This window comes from Thamnophis sirtalis, unplaced genomic scaffold (assembly GCF_051295495.1).
Source record: "Thamnophis sirtalis isolate CommonGarterSnake01/CBP01778 unplaced genomic scaffold, rThaSir2_p1.2 scaffold_12, whole genome shotgun sequence".
Taxonomy (NCBI): Eukaryota; Metazoa; Chordata; class Lepidosauria; order Squamata; family Natricidae; genus Thamnophis; species Thamnophis sirtalis.
The window spans coordinates 112,043-130,203 of record NW_028261392.1 but is presented as its reverse complement, the minus strand read 5'-3'; the positions used below and the strand labels follow the sequence as shown (position 1 = coordinate 130,203).

The following is an 18,161-nucleotide window of genomic DNA, read 5'->3' as shown; positions in this document are numbered from 1 at the left end:
CGGAATACCCAAGGCTCTGCTGGAGTGGAAAAAGTGAATGGAGTGTGATCCGGGTGAGAAAATATTTTTTATTGGAAGTTGACCCCAGAAATCCAAGGGGGAAGCATATTTAAAGCTATTTGTTGAAGCGGTAAATGGGCATATAGGGAAAAACAACGGAGAATTGAAGAAAGAAAGAAAATGTTTTTTAAATGATAAATATAAACTTAGTTCTCAAAGTTAAAAGATGTGATATTGAGAGTATTTTAAAATGCTGGAATTAAAGTCCCAAATTCCTTTTTACAAATATTGCCCAATTATCAGATTTATAATTTAAAATAATTGAAATTGGAACTGTCAATAACATTGCAGAGAGGCTGAAGCAGACAGCAGCGAGAGTGCCATCTACCGATGCAAAGGGAAATATGCAAGCTTGGAAATAACTATTTAAAAAGGCTGAAAATATTTGTTGGACATGGATCTACTCCCAGACCACTAAGGATTTGATTATTAACTAAGGACTTCAGTTGAGAGTCCCTGAACATCATTGAATATTACTGAACATATAAAGTAAATTGAAGAGGCGTGGGTAATCTCCTGGTGAATTTAAATTGATTGGACTGACTATTGATAAGACATTTAAAATTGTGACTAGGAAGTTTTGCTTTTTGAATTTATGAACTCTGGACAGTGGGCTAAAAGAGATTGACTAAATACAGATACAATATAAGACATGAGGGTAACCTAAATGGAATACACACACACAAACTAATAGTAGAATTGAATAATTGGAAAGATCATGAATAGAAGTACTTTAAATTTATAAATGATTGTGATTGGTACTAAAACTGTATATGGAGATATTGAATAATGGAAGAATGAAGGATAAAATTCTGATTTAATTAAGGAAATATGAACAACAAAATAGGTGAAAAACACATCTTTGAATATCATAGCGATATGAAGGGGGGAAAGTTAAAATAGGGATAGAAAATAGAGGGGAATAACAGCAATTATATATTAATGCATTAAGATATACAAAGGGACAGAAAGAAGGTTTAGAAATGAAGGGTGATGACAAAAGGCATGTATAAATAATATGAAATAATGGAAATGAAATGTAATATTTAGGAGTAATAAGATTATGTTTATGTGTACTGAAATGTATGATAGCCAGATACCACATCATTCGTGCAGCGGTATGTATAAAGAATATAAAAAATAAAAATTTGATTGAAAAAAAGAAAAGAAAATTGTCTTTTGTGAACTTAGGAGGATATGAGCTATGTGTTTCCTGTATAAGGGATTTTAATTTTTTAAAGATATATGATTTCAAAATTTCATCCTATGCCTCTTCTCCCCCCCCCCCCTGCTACGCCTCCCTTCTTCATCCTCTGAAAGAGGGGAGGGTGTGTGCCAGAGACACAAGGAGGAAACTTAGTTAACTGCCATTCAGTTTGCATGCTAATGTATCACACCAGGCAGTAACTCCTGAAGAGGCGTAAACTTAATAAAGTGGACCTTGATGTATCAGAATGGCTTTGACACAATCTGGAGAGGTCAGTCATAATCACATTTCTTCTGGCTCTAACTCTGTTACAATTTAATTGTCTATTCTTCTGGCTTTAATCTGTAACAGGCCTGCCTGGAGTGGAAACCCCTAACTAGGTTACAGCTAACCAAATTTATTTCTGCATGGCTTTCTTCGTTATTCCTCATAATTGCCCACCGCCTGCCGCTCTGGAACTCTCTGGCACTCGCACTTGGGGTTTCACAGCTAAATATAAATTAGCAAATCAATCTGAATTTGAACATAATGTAATCATGATCCCAAAGGCTATAGATAGTAAATTCATTCTCTCGTATTATGTATTAATATAGTTATAATTTGTCAGAATTAGGCATCAAAGCTGCATTAGTTTTTATATCATTTCAGGCAAGCAGCAAACTTAGGGATAAGAAGAATGTGAGATTAGCTGTAGCTGTGGTGGGTTCAGAGAGGATCCGGGCGTGAGGGTGAGGGGGGGTGTTAATCCTTCCACTCTCTCTAATACGGAGGCCATAGCTTTAATTTTTTCCTCTGCAGCCTTCTAGGGAAAATGAAAAATGTAAATAAAGAATCAGGAGCACACAAGAAAAGGGTTCATCAATGGGATTCAAATTATTCTGAGCAAAGATTCTGGAGGTTGAATCCCTCCCAGAACTAATAATTCAACAATAAGAGATTCTGTATAGAAACTGCCTCTTTTCACATTTACTCAGGAAAATAGACTTGCCCTAGGATGTCCAAATCATTTCCCCATCAGTAGGTATCACCGTAGCATCAGTCTGTAGGTTAAGGTAAATTACTTTCACCAACCTGCTGGATGATTGGACTCTTGAAAAATTCCTTTCAACAGGTGCTATTGGCTTTATATAATTATATACATATATACATATACATATACATATACTTATACATATACATACATGCATGCATACATGTATACGTATACATATACACATATACATGTATATATGGATATATTTGTTTTCGTAGATTTTCAAAGGTGTAGGTATGCTGGTCTTGTTGTATTTGGGTCTTTTCCCATGTAAGATTGAGATTGTCTTGGAAACATTTCAGCGAGATCTCACTTGCCATCTTCAGGGTTTGGGGCTTAAAGCGTGATCAGAGCTGCCATATTTCTATAACTCTTGGTGGGGGTGTGCGGAGTGCTGGCTTTGTTTCAGTAAGTGGAATGATTGGTTGTGTGGTTGTATCATGATTGGTAGATTGGTGCTGATTGGTGCTGGTTGTGTGTCCATTGTTGTTTCATGTTGTAACGGCCTGGGTGGTGGGTGGGGCTCATTTGTTGCCTAGGGCTGGTTTCCAGATGTCTGGTAGGCGGGAGGTATTCTCACGTTTTAGGGAAGCCGAGGTGGCGCAGTGGTTAGAGTGCAGTACTGCAGGCCACTTCAGCTGACTGCTAGTTCAGCAGTTCAGCGGTTCAAATCTCACCGGCTCAGGGTTGACTCAGCCTTCCATCCTTCCGAGGTGGGTGAAATAAGGACCCAGATTGTGGGGGCGATATGCTGACTCTGTAAACCGCTTAGAGAGGGCTGAAAGCCCTATGAAGCGCTATATAAGTCTAACTGCTATTGCTATTGCTATTATTCATGTTGTGGGGGTATTTCTCTATTTTGATAGCTTCCATAATTATTCTCTTGTTGAAGTGTTCAGTTTTGGAGATTAACCTGGTTCCTTCAAAATAATTTCATGTCCTGCAGCTTTAAGGTGCTGGAAAAGGGAGGAAGTTTTTTCTTTTTTTCTTACTGCGTTCTTGTGTTCTGCGTTGTGTGCATTTATTCTCCTGTTTGTTTGTCCTATGTATGTGGCAGGACAGATTTTGCATGGTATTTCGTAGACTCCTTGGTTTTCTAGCTGGATTTTGTCTTTGGGGTTTCTTAAGATGTTGGCTATTTTTTGGTCAGTGTTGAAGGCTGTCTTGATATTGTGTTTGTGGAGAATTTTGCTGATTTTTATTTGTCTTGACAGCCTTCAACACTGACCAAAAAATAGCCAACATCTTAAGAAACCCCAAAGACAAAATCCAGCTAGAAAACCAAGGAGTCTACGAAATACCACGCAAAATCTGTCCTGCCACATACATAGGACCAACGAACAGGAGAATAAATGCACTTAGGAAGGATGAAAGTCAACCTTGAGCCGGTGAGGATCGAACTCCTGGCTGTGGGCAGAATTAGCCTGTAATATTGCATTTTAATCACTGTGCCACCATGGCTCTTATCCCAAACATGGGAAGTTAAATCTAACTTCTAAATTGTTTACTGTGTACTTGGTTAATTAATTCTGTTTTGCATTTTGCCTGACACACTCACCCTTTTCACTATCTAGTCAAATTGTTATTATGAACAACCATCTCTACATATTGTTTTTAGTGCAGTATGGCAATATAGTGTATTATATGAAAAATCTGAGATTCTACTAATCAGTAGCCAGCTGCTCCTGTCTTTCTACCGCTTCTGACTTAGATTTAAGCGTATCCTGCCAAAGACCAGGCATGGCAAGTCATAAATCAAAGGGCCTCTTTACGATCATTCTGTTCTTCACGATGGCCAAATGGATCCTGTGGAAATTGGACAAGGAGGTCATCTCCCCGAGAGCAGCCTCTTCTCTGCCACCTCACATCTGGAGGCCTCCGGATAATGATAGGTGGAAATAAAAATAGCCACGCCAGCTAAATCTGCTCTCTCTACTCCAATCATTCCCATCTTATTTTTAAGCCTTCTTGGCCTCATAAAAGCACCAGACTGGGGTCCTTGAGGACTGTATCCAAACCTTGGCTGTTCACGAGCCCACTGAAAAGGATAATCGCCCTTAACAGTCTTCCCCCCTGATCCCTTTAATGGACCATTGACCTTCTTTGGGTAGTTATTGACCATTGCAGCAGCAGGAAACTTTTTAGAGGCCAAGAAATGTGTCCAATATTGGGCCATATCTTCAGGGGCAGCCATAGCCAGAAACACAGATATACATCATTCACAAAGTCGGAAGAAGCAGGAGAACTCTCTTAGTACAAACCCCTGGTCCCTGCAGGAGCTACTAAAGATTTTACAATGGGTGCCCGCCCACCCTCTTTGGGAAGACTTCCAAGGAAGGCGGACATATCACTTCCACTCTTGGGCAGGACGTATGACCAAGTAATTCTTCCTCATGCCAACAGTATTTTCAGTCTTCAGTTAGAGGTCAGTTTTAGGGACTGCTGACACATTTCAATAAACTATTTCCCTACGAGGCAAAGTAACTATATTCCCATAGTTTAGAACTTCCCTATGATTCGTGGCCTAGTGGAGGAACATAGCCCAACCCCTCATCTCTTTCAGATAAGATAGATCTGGCGTTTACTATTCCTTACTTTAAGTAGATCCAGCTTGAAGTGTAGTTCACCCTGAGTAGAGGAGCAGAGAGCCCCAACAACGGAGCTCATGTACTCCTCAGGGTTGACGATGGACACCTGCTCCAGGATGTTCACGGCATCACTTCGGTACACCTCACTATCCACATAGATCTTGATGTAGGGCACCATGCCGTAGTCCCTGAGAATCACTGAGAAATCACACGTACAGCCTGCTATTAAGCCATGTTCCAAGCAGAAGGATGGCCACTTAATGATAATAATTTCATAGATTATTTTGTAATATATGGCCAGGTTCACAGAGCAGTTACTAGAATAATCACATTTTATTGAGGAGTTCAATGAATGCAACGTTGTATGAAAGGAGTAAAGCCCATGGCTTAAGTGAAATATTAATATGTTTATTCCCCCACCCTGAAAAATCGGTGTTGTTAATATATGCCAAAATTGGTGCAGTCTCCTTCTCAATCTTTTGCTCTAAGTATTTCCTCCTTGGAGTAAGGCACCGTGGCTGTTGCCGCTGTGCAGATTGCCTTATGCTGCTGTAAATGCATCCTGTAAATAATTCCAGAGTATTTAGGTCTGGGTCCCTAAGGCTCATCGTTCTCTGCAGCCCATCTCTCCCTTCCTGTCTCACTCTATGGATTCTTTCCACTGAAAGATGGGGACGCATCTCTGAAGGTGCCTGTCACGACCATTCTAATGGCCATGAAAACGTTTTCAGTTCTGCCCACCCCTTTCAAGGTTTTTTTTTCTGATTAAGAAAGATAGGAAAATGTTGAAAAATGAAGGGAAAGACGCAAATGGAGACAGAAATAGCCCTCTGTTATCCGGGCCTTCTTTAAGATTCCATGAAAAGGAAAAGTAATTGCATTTCCTCTGTTGAATTAGCCTAACCCAACATTAGCATGCTTTATGTTGCACACATTAATTTGCAATTGTCTTAAAGCTTCTCTAAAATTGTAAGATTTCTCTGAATCCATAGCCAGGTCCCTAAGTCCCTGCGCAGGTTAGGACATTGTCTTTAGAAAAGGGGAGAAGGTTGCCTCTCTTTCTTTCCCAGGGCCGGTTCTTATTTTCATGGAGAGTTTCCTGAATCTTCCACAGACCAGGTAGCCGTGGCAAGACTAGGAAAGGAAATATCTACCAGGTGACTGGACTATCCACTGGCTTCAGGCTCGACAGAAGAAGCGACGGATGAAGTGGTGGCCAGTGAAACTGGGTTCTCCTCTCCTTTACCTGTGTTCCTGACGGATCCCACCACCAGAGCGGCTGCCATCTTCAGAGTCCATTTGAGGAGATCCTCCCCTTCCGACACCTGAGGGCTCGCTTGAGTGCTTCCTGCATGACAAGAAACCAGACCGACTTCCTCGTGAGTAGCGTTGGGCATGGATGGCTGTCCTTTCCACAAACAGGAAAATACAGTCTCGGAAGGACAGCGCTCACGTGGACCTCCTGCCGCCTCAGGAGGTGAGGAGGCGCAACAGATTTGGAAGACAAGCAGTGCGAGAAAGAAGAAACGTCGGGATTTGGTTAAGGAGATTGGGGGGGGGGGAGTGTTGAAGTTAAAATGGAACCTGTAAAGGAGGGAGGGGGGGAGGTTGAGGGAAAACAAGAAAAATAGGGGGAAAGTGGTGGGGGGGAGTGGGAGAAGGGTCCAATGAAGCCCTGGGCGAGTAACGTCTCAGATCAGCCCCTGGGAGAAAGCTGCTGACGTATCACGAATGATGGAGGGAAAGGCGGAGGAAGCAAGCGTTTCTCTGGGCAAATGTTTCCTTCCCCTAGAAAGCGGGAAGGGCGTCCAACCTCTGCTGGCGCTAAAAGAAGGTCCAGCAGGAGGAAGCAGCAGCAGCGCATCCTACAGGACGGATTGTCTAGGTGTGAGTGGCAGCCAAAGTTAGGATCAACACAAAGGTAAATTTCAGACGGGGCTCTGACAGGCAACCAGAGAAAGGGGTGGAACTGCTGGCAACCCATTCGCAGTTTGGAAAAGATTTAGTGTACTTAGAGGACCCGGATTGTTGTTGGGGGCAATATGCTGACTCTCTGTAAACCGCTTAGAGAGGTCTGAAAGGCCTATGAAGCGGTATATAAGTCTACTGCTATTGCTATTGCTATTGCTATTATTGAATAGAGAGGGTACCTTTCTTTATCAGTCTTTTGGCTTCTTTGCGCAACTGAACAAGCAGCATTCCCAAAAGTCCGGAGTCCCTGAAGATGTCTGTCAAGAGGGGCTCCCTCTGCGTGATGCTGTGGAGGCAGCCCAAGGCAAGCGAGGTGCACGAGGGACGGGCGTTTTCATTGATCAGGCACTGGATCTTCTTCAAGATCTCGTGGGGGAGATAAGACAGGTCCTTCACCACGGACTCCACCAGCTGGAAGAACTGGGCCTGGACCCGGAAGGGCTTGAGGGGGATGAGCCCCACAAACTGGCAGATGGGCTGCAGAGACCACTCCAGCAGGAAGAAATTCATGGGGTCCCACGTCCAGAGGGATTTCAGGACAAGCAGAATGTACTGGCAGAGATTCGGGTTGCTGGATTTCTGGAAAAGCAGTTCTAGTACTTGGAAAGCCTTCAGGTTCCTTATTCTTTTTCCTGTGGAAAAACAATAATCCTACCAACAATTTATGTGACAGTTTTCAAAGTATTGTTGCTCCCTCCCTTCTGCTAAGTCTAGGAAAATGCATTATATTGCAGCTGTTGGTCTTAGGTCTCTAGAGCAGAAAGAAGGGATTGTCTGCTTTCCTGATGGCCATTCTTAATCTTCCTCAGGTGAAGCCTGCGTCTCTTTTCCAAGGGGGCCTCACGGTGCGTCTCTTGGACACCGTCCGGCCATTTTCCCTTCCACCCATATTCTCTTTAAACGCAGCATGAAGGAAAGTACTTTTGCACTTTACTATGAGCAAGAGCAATAAAGACACACACACACACTGTCCCATCGTGCTTTACAGCTCTCTCTCAATGGTTTACAGAGTCAGTCTGTTGCCCCCAACAATATGGGTCCTCATTTAACCCCCCTCGGAAGTTTGGAAGTCTGGGTCAACCTTGACTTGTTCATGATCAAACTGCTGGCAGTGGGCAGACTCACCCTGCAATGCTGGATTCTCACCACTGCACCACCACAGCTCTTACAACTTCAATAAATACAACATATTCTAACAGCTGTTATTTAATTGTGTGATTTTTTTTAAAAAGAAGAATCCAATTGAATTTGGAAATCTTTAGTTAGAAGTATGTTTGTATGTGATAGTACTGGTGACAGAGATAAAGGATATTTATTGTTTTATCTAATTTATGTCCCATTTTTTACTTTTATAAACACTTGGCAGAGTAATCATTTTTATTTATTATTACTTTTTAATAATAAAAAGATCTCTGCTCAAGTCTATCGCTAAGGATTCAGCTTTTACTATCCATTTTATAAGGAACAATGAAACCAGAAAATGTAAACGCAATATAAAATATTAATTCTCTTGAAACAAAATTATGTCGCAATTCTTGAACAGTCATGTGTGTGGTCAGTAAGCATAACAATACGTGGCGTTTCACATTATTGGCAGTTTCCCACTTCCCTTCCATTTATTAGGCTATATTAAAATCTTCTATATGACATAATTTATTATATTTGTATGCCATTTATCCTAACTCACTCGTACCTGAGTTACTTACCAGAAGAAAGGGGCAGTTTCTCATTAAGTTGTGGAAGTTTGTCATTAAACTGTGGCAGTTGTGGATACACTATATTGCATGAAACACTCAGCTCAGTTTCCCCACAAAGTGCCAATTGTGTCACTAAGTCCAGTGTTTCTTTGATGCTGGCATTTTCTTTTTTGTCCAGTGGCCCTTCGTATCTGGAAACACAACTGGAAGACTTAATTGGCGGAGGAATCATTTTACACACAATCATAGAACATAAAAATCATACAATGACCAAATTGGTCAGGACCTCAGAGGTCTTCTAGTCCAACCCTCTGCTCAGGGCAGGAGGCCCTATAGCCGGGATGGCGAACCGATGGCACGCGTGACTCAGGTGGCACGCGAAGCCATTTGTCAGGGCACGCGAGCCGTTGCCCTGTCAGCTGGGTTCAGTTCTGAGTTCAGCCTTTTTTAAAAGCCATTTTTTTGCCCTTCCCAGGCTCCAGAGGCTTTATAGGAGCCCCCCTCCCACTCCCCCATGGAGGCCCTCCGGAGGCTTCAGGTGGTTCCCTGAAGCCTCTGGAGCAGCCACTGCTTCTTTTTCAGCACAAGAGGCCTCCAGCTGCCACCTCTTCGCCAGCGAGAACCAAGGTGGCCGTGGAGGCTGGAGGCTTCTTGTGCTGAAAAGGACCAAGGGCTACAGGCTTCTCATGCCACAAATTACGAGCGGCTGGAGGCTTCTCAAGAAAGGCGGCTGAGCCTCGCCATCTCCCTCCCCACCAAGGCTGTCCTTCGGAAGGTGAGCGAGGCGGAGGGCGAGCGGGCGGCATGCGGGCAGAGGCCCTGGGAAGGACAGAGCCAGGGCTTGGCACATTCCCCGACCCGAGGCGGAGGGCGAGCGGGCGGCATGCGGGCGGAGGCCGGGGAAGGCCTGAGCCAGCGACTTGTGCGTCCTGTAACCCGAGGCGGAGAGAGAGCAGGTGGGTGACATCCGGGTGGAAGGATGGCCAGAGCCGGGTCTGAAAGGCAGCTGAGCCGCACTGTGTCCACCCTGAGGTGGCAGCCTAGGCCGGCCCAGGAGCCAGCACTTGACTGGGGCTTGCAGTGGCAGTGGTGGAGGCAGGTATACCGGGCCGGGAGTCGAGTCAACCAGGACTTGAGGCGGCCTAGGCCTGCCCAGGAGTTGACAGTGCCACAGTGGAAGGCAGGCAGCAACGGTGGGCGAGTAGGCAAGATGAAGAGTGGCAGGGTAGGGCAGGTGGGTAGGGTGGGGTGAGCGGGTGGGGTGAGCGGTTGGGGCAAGCAGCGACCGGGAGACCGGGTGGGCAGGGGCGGGGCCAGAGGTGGTATTTCCCAGTTCTCTGAACTAGTTAAAATTTCCGCTACCAGTTCGCCTGAACCGGTCTGAACTGACTGAATACCCCCTCTGCCCCTAATCCTCTTTGTTGCTGTTCTCTGCACTCTTTCTGACCACCCAATCATGGGGACCAGAACTGAACACAACTGTATTCAAGTGTGACCTCACTAGTGTGGTGCAAAGCGATTCTATCACTTCTTGTCATCTGTGAAGCCCTAGAAGAAGGAATACCTCTTTCTCCTTAGAGCTTGGTTGTTCAGGCGGCTGCTGGGCTTTGCGAAAGGGTTGGTGTCCTCCTGAAGGGGCTTTTGGGAGGGGCGAAGGGTTTCCCTCTCCAAGGGATTCTGCTGGCATCCTCTGGTTTCCCGGGGCCACTGATGGGGAAGGGAGTCCTGGTGCTGCATCAGGACAGTTCACTGGGAGGGGGCGGGGAAGCCCCATGGGATGCTCAGCTTTAGCAAGGATGAGCCTACAGTTGTTGATCTATTGATGCTACAAGTCATGTGCTCTTTTGTTCTGTCCTGAACATGACAAACCTGCCTAGAAAAAGCCACAAGCTTTGATTGATGTTTGCAAGAAGTGTGAGATAAAGTTATTAAAACCTATCCCTGAAGAACAATTGGGCAGAGTCTAAAGGGAAAAAGTCCATACAAGAAAACAGAATAATCGGCATGTTAGATGCCACATGTTATTGTAGTCTTTGTCCAGAATGGTTTAACACCTCAATTCCATCACTGGAAAGAAATGTGCATTTACAAGGATACATGAATGTTAAAAAGTACTTGAAAGTATTTCCCCCCTAAATAAAACTGTAAGGCGAGAGAAATCTGTCAGCGCCACATCTTGGCAGCCCCTATGCTATCAATTGACTTGCCTTAAAAAAAATTTCAACAGCAGCTGGTGCCCACCATTGTTCTCAAACTCCAAAAGCAAGGCTGGGGAAATCGGGTAGGAATTCCTCACAAAATGCAGGATAATATTGATGGAGTCACATACTTCCCAAGTAGGCGAGGAATCATCAAGCTCTGACAAATTGTGAATGGAAGTTTTGATGCAATCTGTAGATAGGAAAGTATTGCATGTAATAAGTAGCCGCCACATGTAAGATTATAGTCATCCTCACCCTGTTTTACAGAAATTTCTACTTATTCTTCTGGCACCATAAGATTAATTTACATTATGCTTCATGCATACAAAAATATAACATGTAACCTTTGAATTTGAAAAAAATAATGTTTGAATCAAGAAAGGATAAGTGTGAGAATATAATTAGAGCCTTACTGGATCTAGTCAAAGGGTCAGCAACCTGACGGATTACTCAAATTGGATTAATCTAATCGAGACCCTATGAAAAGTTGGACAGCAGCCCGAGGCTAAAGGAGAAACAATGCCAAATAATCTTAACCGTTCCAGCGCCTGAGGTGGCAGCTGGTTCAAGAAACTTCTCCCGGTCACACAGCAGGAAAGGCCAGCAAGAGAGGCCGGGAACCTGCCGTTGTGGCTTTCCTTAAAGAAAACGACCACCCAAAATGGCCACATTTCAGCTGATGAAACAATTTGTTTTAAAAGGGGGGGTTATTAGTTCAAAGAGCAGAGAACAAGATTGGTGGATTACTGAAGCAACTTCCAAGGGGATGCAGCCCAGCCAAGGAGCTGCCTCCATGGATGAAAGTAACAGCTGCAAAGCAAGAGGCGCAGAAAATGTTTTGCCCAGAAAATTTAGAAATAATTATCAGGCTTTTGCAGGTAAAACAGGATCTGTGCATTTAAGGAAAGAAAAGCACATTGTGCAAAACACCACAGGGGGATGCAATTCTGCTCCATTAGAAAACAAAGAATCTTTTGTAATTATGAAAAACCAAAACGGGGATGTCCTGGCAAGACACACACACACACACACACACCCCTCCTTAAATGAGCAAGGATGAGGGACTGAGGCCCATGAATTGAGGCCAGGGCAAATCAGGGCCAGTTACCTTGCAGGTATGAAATGGTGGTCTCGGAAAGGGCCTTTGAAATCGCCCGTAGCACTCGGCTTGCAGGCTGCTTCCAAGCGGGGCTGCCTTGATCCCAGCGGGAGGATCTTGCTATGATCAAAGATTTAAGGTGACTAGACATGAGAAGCATCTCCACTCCTTGCTTTTCTGCATAGATATTGACCATTGTCTGAAAGTAAACAAGAACAATAAGACCACCATTTGATTCAAATAATCAGCCTGTTTCTAGACTGGGCCCCTACCCACCTGCACCAGCATTTCCTGGGTCTCCCGCAGGGCCTGCTGCTCCTCCTCCTCCTCCTCCTCCTCCTCTCCCCTGTCCCAAGGAGCCGCTTCCAGACCGGCAGAGACGAAGAAGAGGTGTAGGCACTGCAGCAGCGTCACAGGCAGCCCAGACTTGATTATATTCCACCGGAGTTCCTGTTCCTGCCCCAAAGAAAAGACATGCGATGTTTGATGCTCGTTTCAGAATCCTCCCAGAGAACATGGGGGGAAAAATAAGACTGGTGGGAAAAGGGGTACAGATAATTGTTCAGAGTTTTTTTTTTAATTGACCTCCTCTTGCAATTTTCCCCTTGGTACTTTTTCTAAAGTTTGGTGTCTGCCTACTTCTTCCCGGTGTGGAGACGCCTGCTGGCCTGTGCATTGCCTCCCCCCTCAACGCTCCAGCAATAATCCAGAAGACTCAACCGTGTCCTACTCTACGCATCCGTCACGGCAGCCGTCCTCCCAGAGCACCTCTTGGCCTTGAGGGAGACCTCGGGAATGGACGGAAGCAGGCCTGGCACTCAGCTGCCGCACAACTGAAACCACGGCTGCTGCCCCAAGACCAGGAGTCTCCCTTGGAGCCTCGACGGGCCGGCCGTAAGATTTTCAAGCACCCGGGGGAGTTAGTCCTCTATTTTGTCAGCAGGAGGAAAGCCCCCCCCCCCCCCCCCGGGGAGACCCTGTGGTTGAAAATACACATCCTTAAATTACTTTAGGACAAAAGATGCCCCCCCCCCAGGTATCTGCAGGGCTCAAATTATTCAATGCCAAGCCAATAGTTCCCTTCCTCAGAGGTAAAGAGGCTTCTTGGATGAGCAGTGAAAAAGTGAGTTTTCAAGGAAAAAAAGAGATACTAAGGATTATATAGATACAGATACAGGTATATATTCCACTTTTCATAACTCTTTCAGGCTGTGATGTAGATTCTGTGCTTTTCCATTGACCACCCTTCCTATGCTGACCTATAACCACAATCAAGGCTTCCGTTTGATCGAGTCAGAGGAGTGAATGGAGCGTTCAGGCGGCCTTGAGGCCAGCGCTTCCAGCTGCATGAAGAGGAGGGGGGGCCTTTCTCTTACCGAGGTGTAGAGTGAAAGTGAGTAGATTGACTTTAGCAGCAGGTAACCGGCAGAATCCAGCTCTCCCTTCCACTGCAGAAATTGCCACACAAGCAGCCGAGCGTCTTCTGTTCTTGTGGCAGCCGATATTCACACCGTGCAAGAAAGGAGCAAGAGGGTCAGTGGATGGCAGAGGTGCCAGTGGGGACGGAAGCCAGACAAGCGTGAAGAACAACACGGCTGCAGAACATCATTACTCTGCCCCCGTGTGCTCACAACACAAAGCCATTCAGAAATCCATTCAGCCCACTCGAAATAACTGCCGCATAAAGCAGCCACTAAATTACAGCCGTTCTAGGAAAGTAGCATAATTTCCTGGGTCCTTGCTGACTCTGGGAATTTCCCCTGCAGTCTTACCTAGTACAAGATGAATCTTCCTGCCCTGTTTTAGCTGTTAGTCTGTGGCTACTTACAATTTTCATAGAATTCTCCCATTCCGTACCCTCACCATTCATTCCACCGTTCCCCCCGTAAAGAAATGAACTGGTGTCCTGACCTGGCCTGAACCAAACAGAGCTATAAAGACTTTTCAATGTCTGCTGGACGTGGTTGGCACCGATCTTCTCAACAACAAGATAAAGCAGAAAGCAGGGAGCCGGCTACAGGCTAGATACATAAAAAGATTCACCTGCTGGATTTCCATTCATTTTCCTCTTGATTTCTTTCACCAGAAAACTGGAAGTTTCGCTTGCTAAAAGCTGGATATTTGGAAAATAGATGCTGCCATCTGACTGCTCCCAGGCCTAAAAAAAAGATGTTTTTTTTTCATGTAAAGAAGAAAATGCACATTCAATGCATTGACTTGGTAATTTTCCCTACCAGAATGATAATTTCCCCTGACTTTTGTTCTTAGCTGGAAGCTTCTCACATTCACGTTTGTCCTTCTTTGAGGAATGTAGGATAAACTACCATGGCTTTCTAACAACTCCTGCATTCCCAGCAGAGTGGGTTCTCCTGGAGCCATAGAAGCCAACTGGGTCATCCGAACCGCCCTCTTGAACTGGACATCCCTACTCAGGACAGGCTCAGCACCTGGATCCTCCCGGTGGCTGCTTTCCACCTCTCAGGGCCTCCTCTTTAACTTGGAGGCAGAGGAGGCCCAATCCATCAGGACAACCTTTGAGGATCTGCAGCTCACAAGGAGCGTGTCCATCGAAGAGCTTTGGACGGGTGGACCATGAGGAGAAGAGAGACACGCAGCCCCATTCCTCCACGTACACCGGGTGTTAATTCAAATATGCCCTAATAACACTTATTTAGTTCGTTAATTTCTAGGCCACGGACTCCCAGTGCAACGGCTGTTCTGGTCAGTTGTACTTTTACAGGTTGTTTTTGGGGTTACGAGCCATCGGTTTAAAAATGCAACAGACTGCAAGAGAAAAACACCAAAGCTAAATCGTCACAAATCAGAACAGGCAAAAGGAGAATATTCTGAAATGATAGCAGTATGAAGAACCTGCGTGCTGTTCCTTTAGGCGCAGTCTTCCCTTGGGTCCATGCTGAGTTTAAGGAACTTTGCTCAATGCGCTGGTAGAAAGAAGAACCTGGGAGTGAGTCAGCGATTGCTAGCAAAGGAGGGTTTAGGCAGACGGGGGGGGGGGGGGGGGGGGGCAATGGCTCCTTCATTGCTATTTAAAAGCCAAGCAACATTGCTGCGCTCTGTAATGAACCCCTAAGAACGACCCCTGTTCAGCTCCATCTGATCATTTATGCCAAAAACGCCTCTGTGGTGTTATGGAGCGGAGTGTGCGCACGCTCCTCCACAACTCAGTCGCCATAATCATACCGTTATCCCCAAATAAATCTAACAGGAACAATTGGCTTTTAGATAGAGGTGGCGCAGTGGTTAGGGTGCAGCACTGCAGGCCACTTCAGCTGACTGTTATCTGCAGTTCAGCGGTTCAAATCTCACCGGCTCAGGGTTGACTCAGCCTTCCATCCTTCCGAGGTGGGTGAAATAAGGACCCAGACTGTGGGGGCGATATGCTGACTCTGTAAACCGCTTAGAGAGGGCTGAAAGCCCTATGAAGCGGTATATAAGTCTAACTGCTACTGCTATTGCTATTTTAAAAAGTTTATAATCAAATGTAGCAGACTTAAAAATCTGTGGTTTTCAGCTTCACCTCAGCAAAAGGTTGACACTTCCATGACACAAATCGCGGGTGAAGTAAATCTATGTTCCTTTACACGTAGGCATATTCTGTTTAAGAAGCCTGAATGTTGCCTTTTGTTAAAATAAATGAAGTAAAAATAATGGCATGAGTGTGGAGTGGAATTAAAGAAACTCTGCACCACCATTTCAAGCAGCTTCAGTTTCCTCTCTCTGATAAACGCCTCCAAGTCTTCCAGGGCTGCCCCTGAGGGCCCCGGTCCCTTCCAGCTGCTCTTAAGCCCCCCACAGACGGAGGCTTCCTCACAAAAGCAGCTGCTCTTTCCAAGTGGGAGCAGAAGGCTTTCCCACCTTCCCTGGTACCTTTTCAGCGAGGCCATTTCCTTTCCTCTCTTCCTTTCTCTCCTCTTTTTCCTTCTTTGCTATGGGTATCAGCTGGGCCTCCTTCTGTTGAAAACACCCAATAATGTGATGACATCCAACTAACCTTCAGAAAAGCGGCCAGGATGGGAAGCCATCGCCTCTGCTGTTCTTCTGGACTCAGGAAAAGAGCCACCTCCATGTAGTCCGAGACCTGCCGGTCCAGGGTCTCCCTTCGGAAGGAGAGCTGCTGGCACAGAGGCTCTGTGCTACGCTCTCTGACCGCTGCCCCATGGCCTCCTTTGGGAAGGGTGGGATCCTGGCTTCCATGCTCATCTGGGGAGTCCGCTTTCTCTGCCAATGCTTTTGGTAGCTCTGGCACAGGCTCCATGCTTTGGTCAAAATGATCTGGAAGGAAATAGAGCAAAAGCATAGAATAACAGAATTGGAAGGGACCTTGGAGGTCTTCTAGTCCAGCCCCTTGCCCTATCCTATCCTGGATAAATGGCCATCAGTCTCTCCTTGAAGACCTCCAGTCATGGAGCACACACAATCTTCCGAGGCAACTTCTGCTCCACTGATTAATTGTTCTCATTATCAGAAAATTTCTCCTTAGTTCTAGGTTGGGTCTCTCCTTGATAAGTTTCCACCTCCTTTTCAAGATCTTCCAGCTTTGCTTCCAGCAGGTAGTTTGCAGAACAGGCCAACAACCTCTCTTCCCTGGGACAAGCCCTGGAAGGCAGCTCTCATGACCCCCCTAATCCTTCTCTTCAACGGGTCAGCTGTGCCTCATTTCCACAACTGTTCATCGTACACTTTAGCCTCCGGAAGCCCCGTCATCTACACAGCTGTTTTCTGCACTCTTTCTAGAATCTCAAGCATTTTTAAAAATCATTGTGACCAAAACTGGATGCAGCATTCCAAGTGTGTCTTCACCACTCCACCACCAGTTCAGTATAAAGCAGTATCACCACTTGACATGGTCTTCATATAGCTAAGACATTATAGTGCTTTCATTCATAATTAAAGCACACTTTGGTGCTATCTAAATTTGGCAGTGGATTGAGTCCCTAGGGAGTGGCGGCATTCAAATACCATTAAGGTTTGAAAGTTTCTGAATGGGAAATAGACATCTCAGGGTAGGACGCAGCTGCACCGTGGCCATCTTCCAAAGGTCAAAATTTCAGTCATGGTTTCCCACAACATTCCTTTGCCTGGGATATAAAGATAATAGCCAAATACAGTATAACAACCGAGAGCCTATTTCGCGCAAGTGTTAAGGCATCAGACTAGAAACCAGAGGACCTTGTGTTCTGGTCCCATCTGGGCCAGCCACTTTCCCTTGGCTCTAGGAAGGAGCCAGTTGGCCAAGCACTTCTGAAAAACCTTGAGATATATAAAACTTAATGTCTCGGTTTCCATGAGTATTCTGCACCCCCCCACTTGATGAGACTAGTTTCCTTCTGAGCGGGTCCTGTAGGCCCTTCCCCTTTCTCAGAGTTTGCATAAACACACAAGACCTCGCTTCTTCTCCACCAGATATTCTTTTTCCAAGTCAAGACCTGGTCTTTCATGTGCCAGACACATCATCAGATGGGCCACGAATACCATCATGGCTTGATAAATCATGGTTTCCACCTAACACATTTTAGTACAACTAAGAAGCAGAAGAGCAGATCAGCACAGCTGAAGTCTAATATTTTAATCGCAGGCATGTTCTAAAGGTCTTGCAAACTGACCTCCTGCTGCTACCGTTTGCTGCATCCCTCCCTTGCCTCATGTATTATCACCGGATCCACTCTGGCCTCAGCAAGAAAAGATTGTCGGTATAAATGGCTAAACATGGCCTCCGATTTACCTTTGGAATTTGGGCATAAAAATGAACTACAGACATGGCAGCAATTGCTCAAGCCAATCTGTGCAAAGTCAAATTAACATTAACTAAGATGAAAACAAGAAGACGGTTAAAAAACAGTAACAACAGTAACAACAACATCCCATGAACATCACTATAGAGGGCAAGGAAACCTCAAGAACCAAGAAATAAAATCCCATTTTAAAGGACAGGCTCTGTGCTCTGTACAAGACTTTCTGCCATGCACACAACTTCCTACAGGTTAAAACTCCAGCACCCTGATTTGCCCTGGCAAATTGTTCTCTCTTTGTAACTTTACTGTTTGCCTTTTGTTATCTTCTGCAAGTAATGCTGAATCACCACAACGTTTTAGGAACATGCCTGAGGATGCTAGAATTCCAAAATGAAGAGCCATTTGGAACCTCTAATATTTCTATTTTAATGGGGAGCAAACAAGGCTTTAAAGGAGACTGCGTAATCCAAGATGATGCCAAGATAAACTTAAAATTTAAATATTCTGCACCTACAACTTCTGGAGGCAAGTCATTCCCTTGGTTAATTGTTC

The 18,161-nt window shown here is 45.2% G+C and overlaps 1 protein-coding gene across 1 annotated transcript in view; it reads right to left on the bottom strand.

Moving 5' to 3' along the window:
• WDFY4 (WDFY family member 4) overlaps positions 1 to 17,352 on the bottom strand; it is a 93,887-nt gene extending 76,535 nt beyond the window's left edge. The window contains 11 exon segments of the mRNA XM_087726733.1: positions 4,896 to 5,086; positions 6,135 to 6,236; positions 7,039 to 7,491; positions 8,566 to 8,747; positions 10,764 to 10,947; positions 11,866 to 12,055; positions 12,133 to 12,312; positions 13,233 to 13,339; positions 13,900 to 14,014; positions 15,869 to 16,149; positions 17,262 to 17,352. Coding sequence (XP_087582859.1) covers positions 4,896 to 5,086; positions 6,135 to 6,236; positions 7,039 to 7,491; positions 8,566 to 8,747; positions 10,764 to 10,947; positions 11,866 to 12,055; positions 12,133 to 12,312; positions 13,233 to 13,339; positions 13,900 to 14,014; positions 15,869 to 16,149; positions 17,262 to 17,352 — 2,076 coding nt within the window.
• Between the last annotated feature and the right edge of the window lie 809 nt (positions 17,353 to 18,161).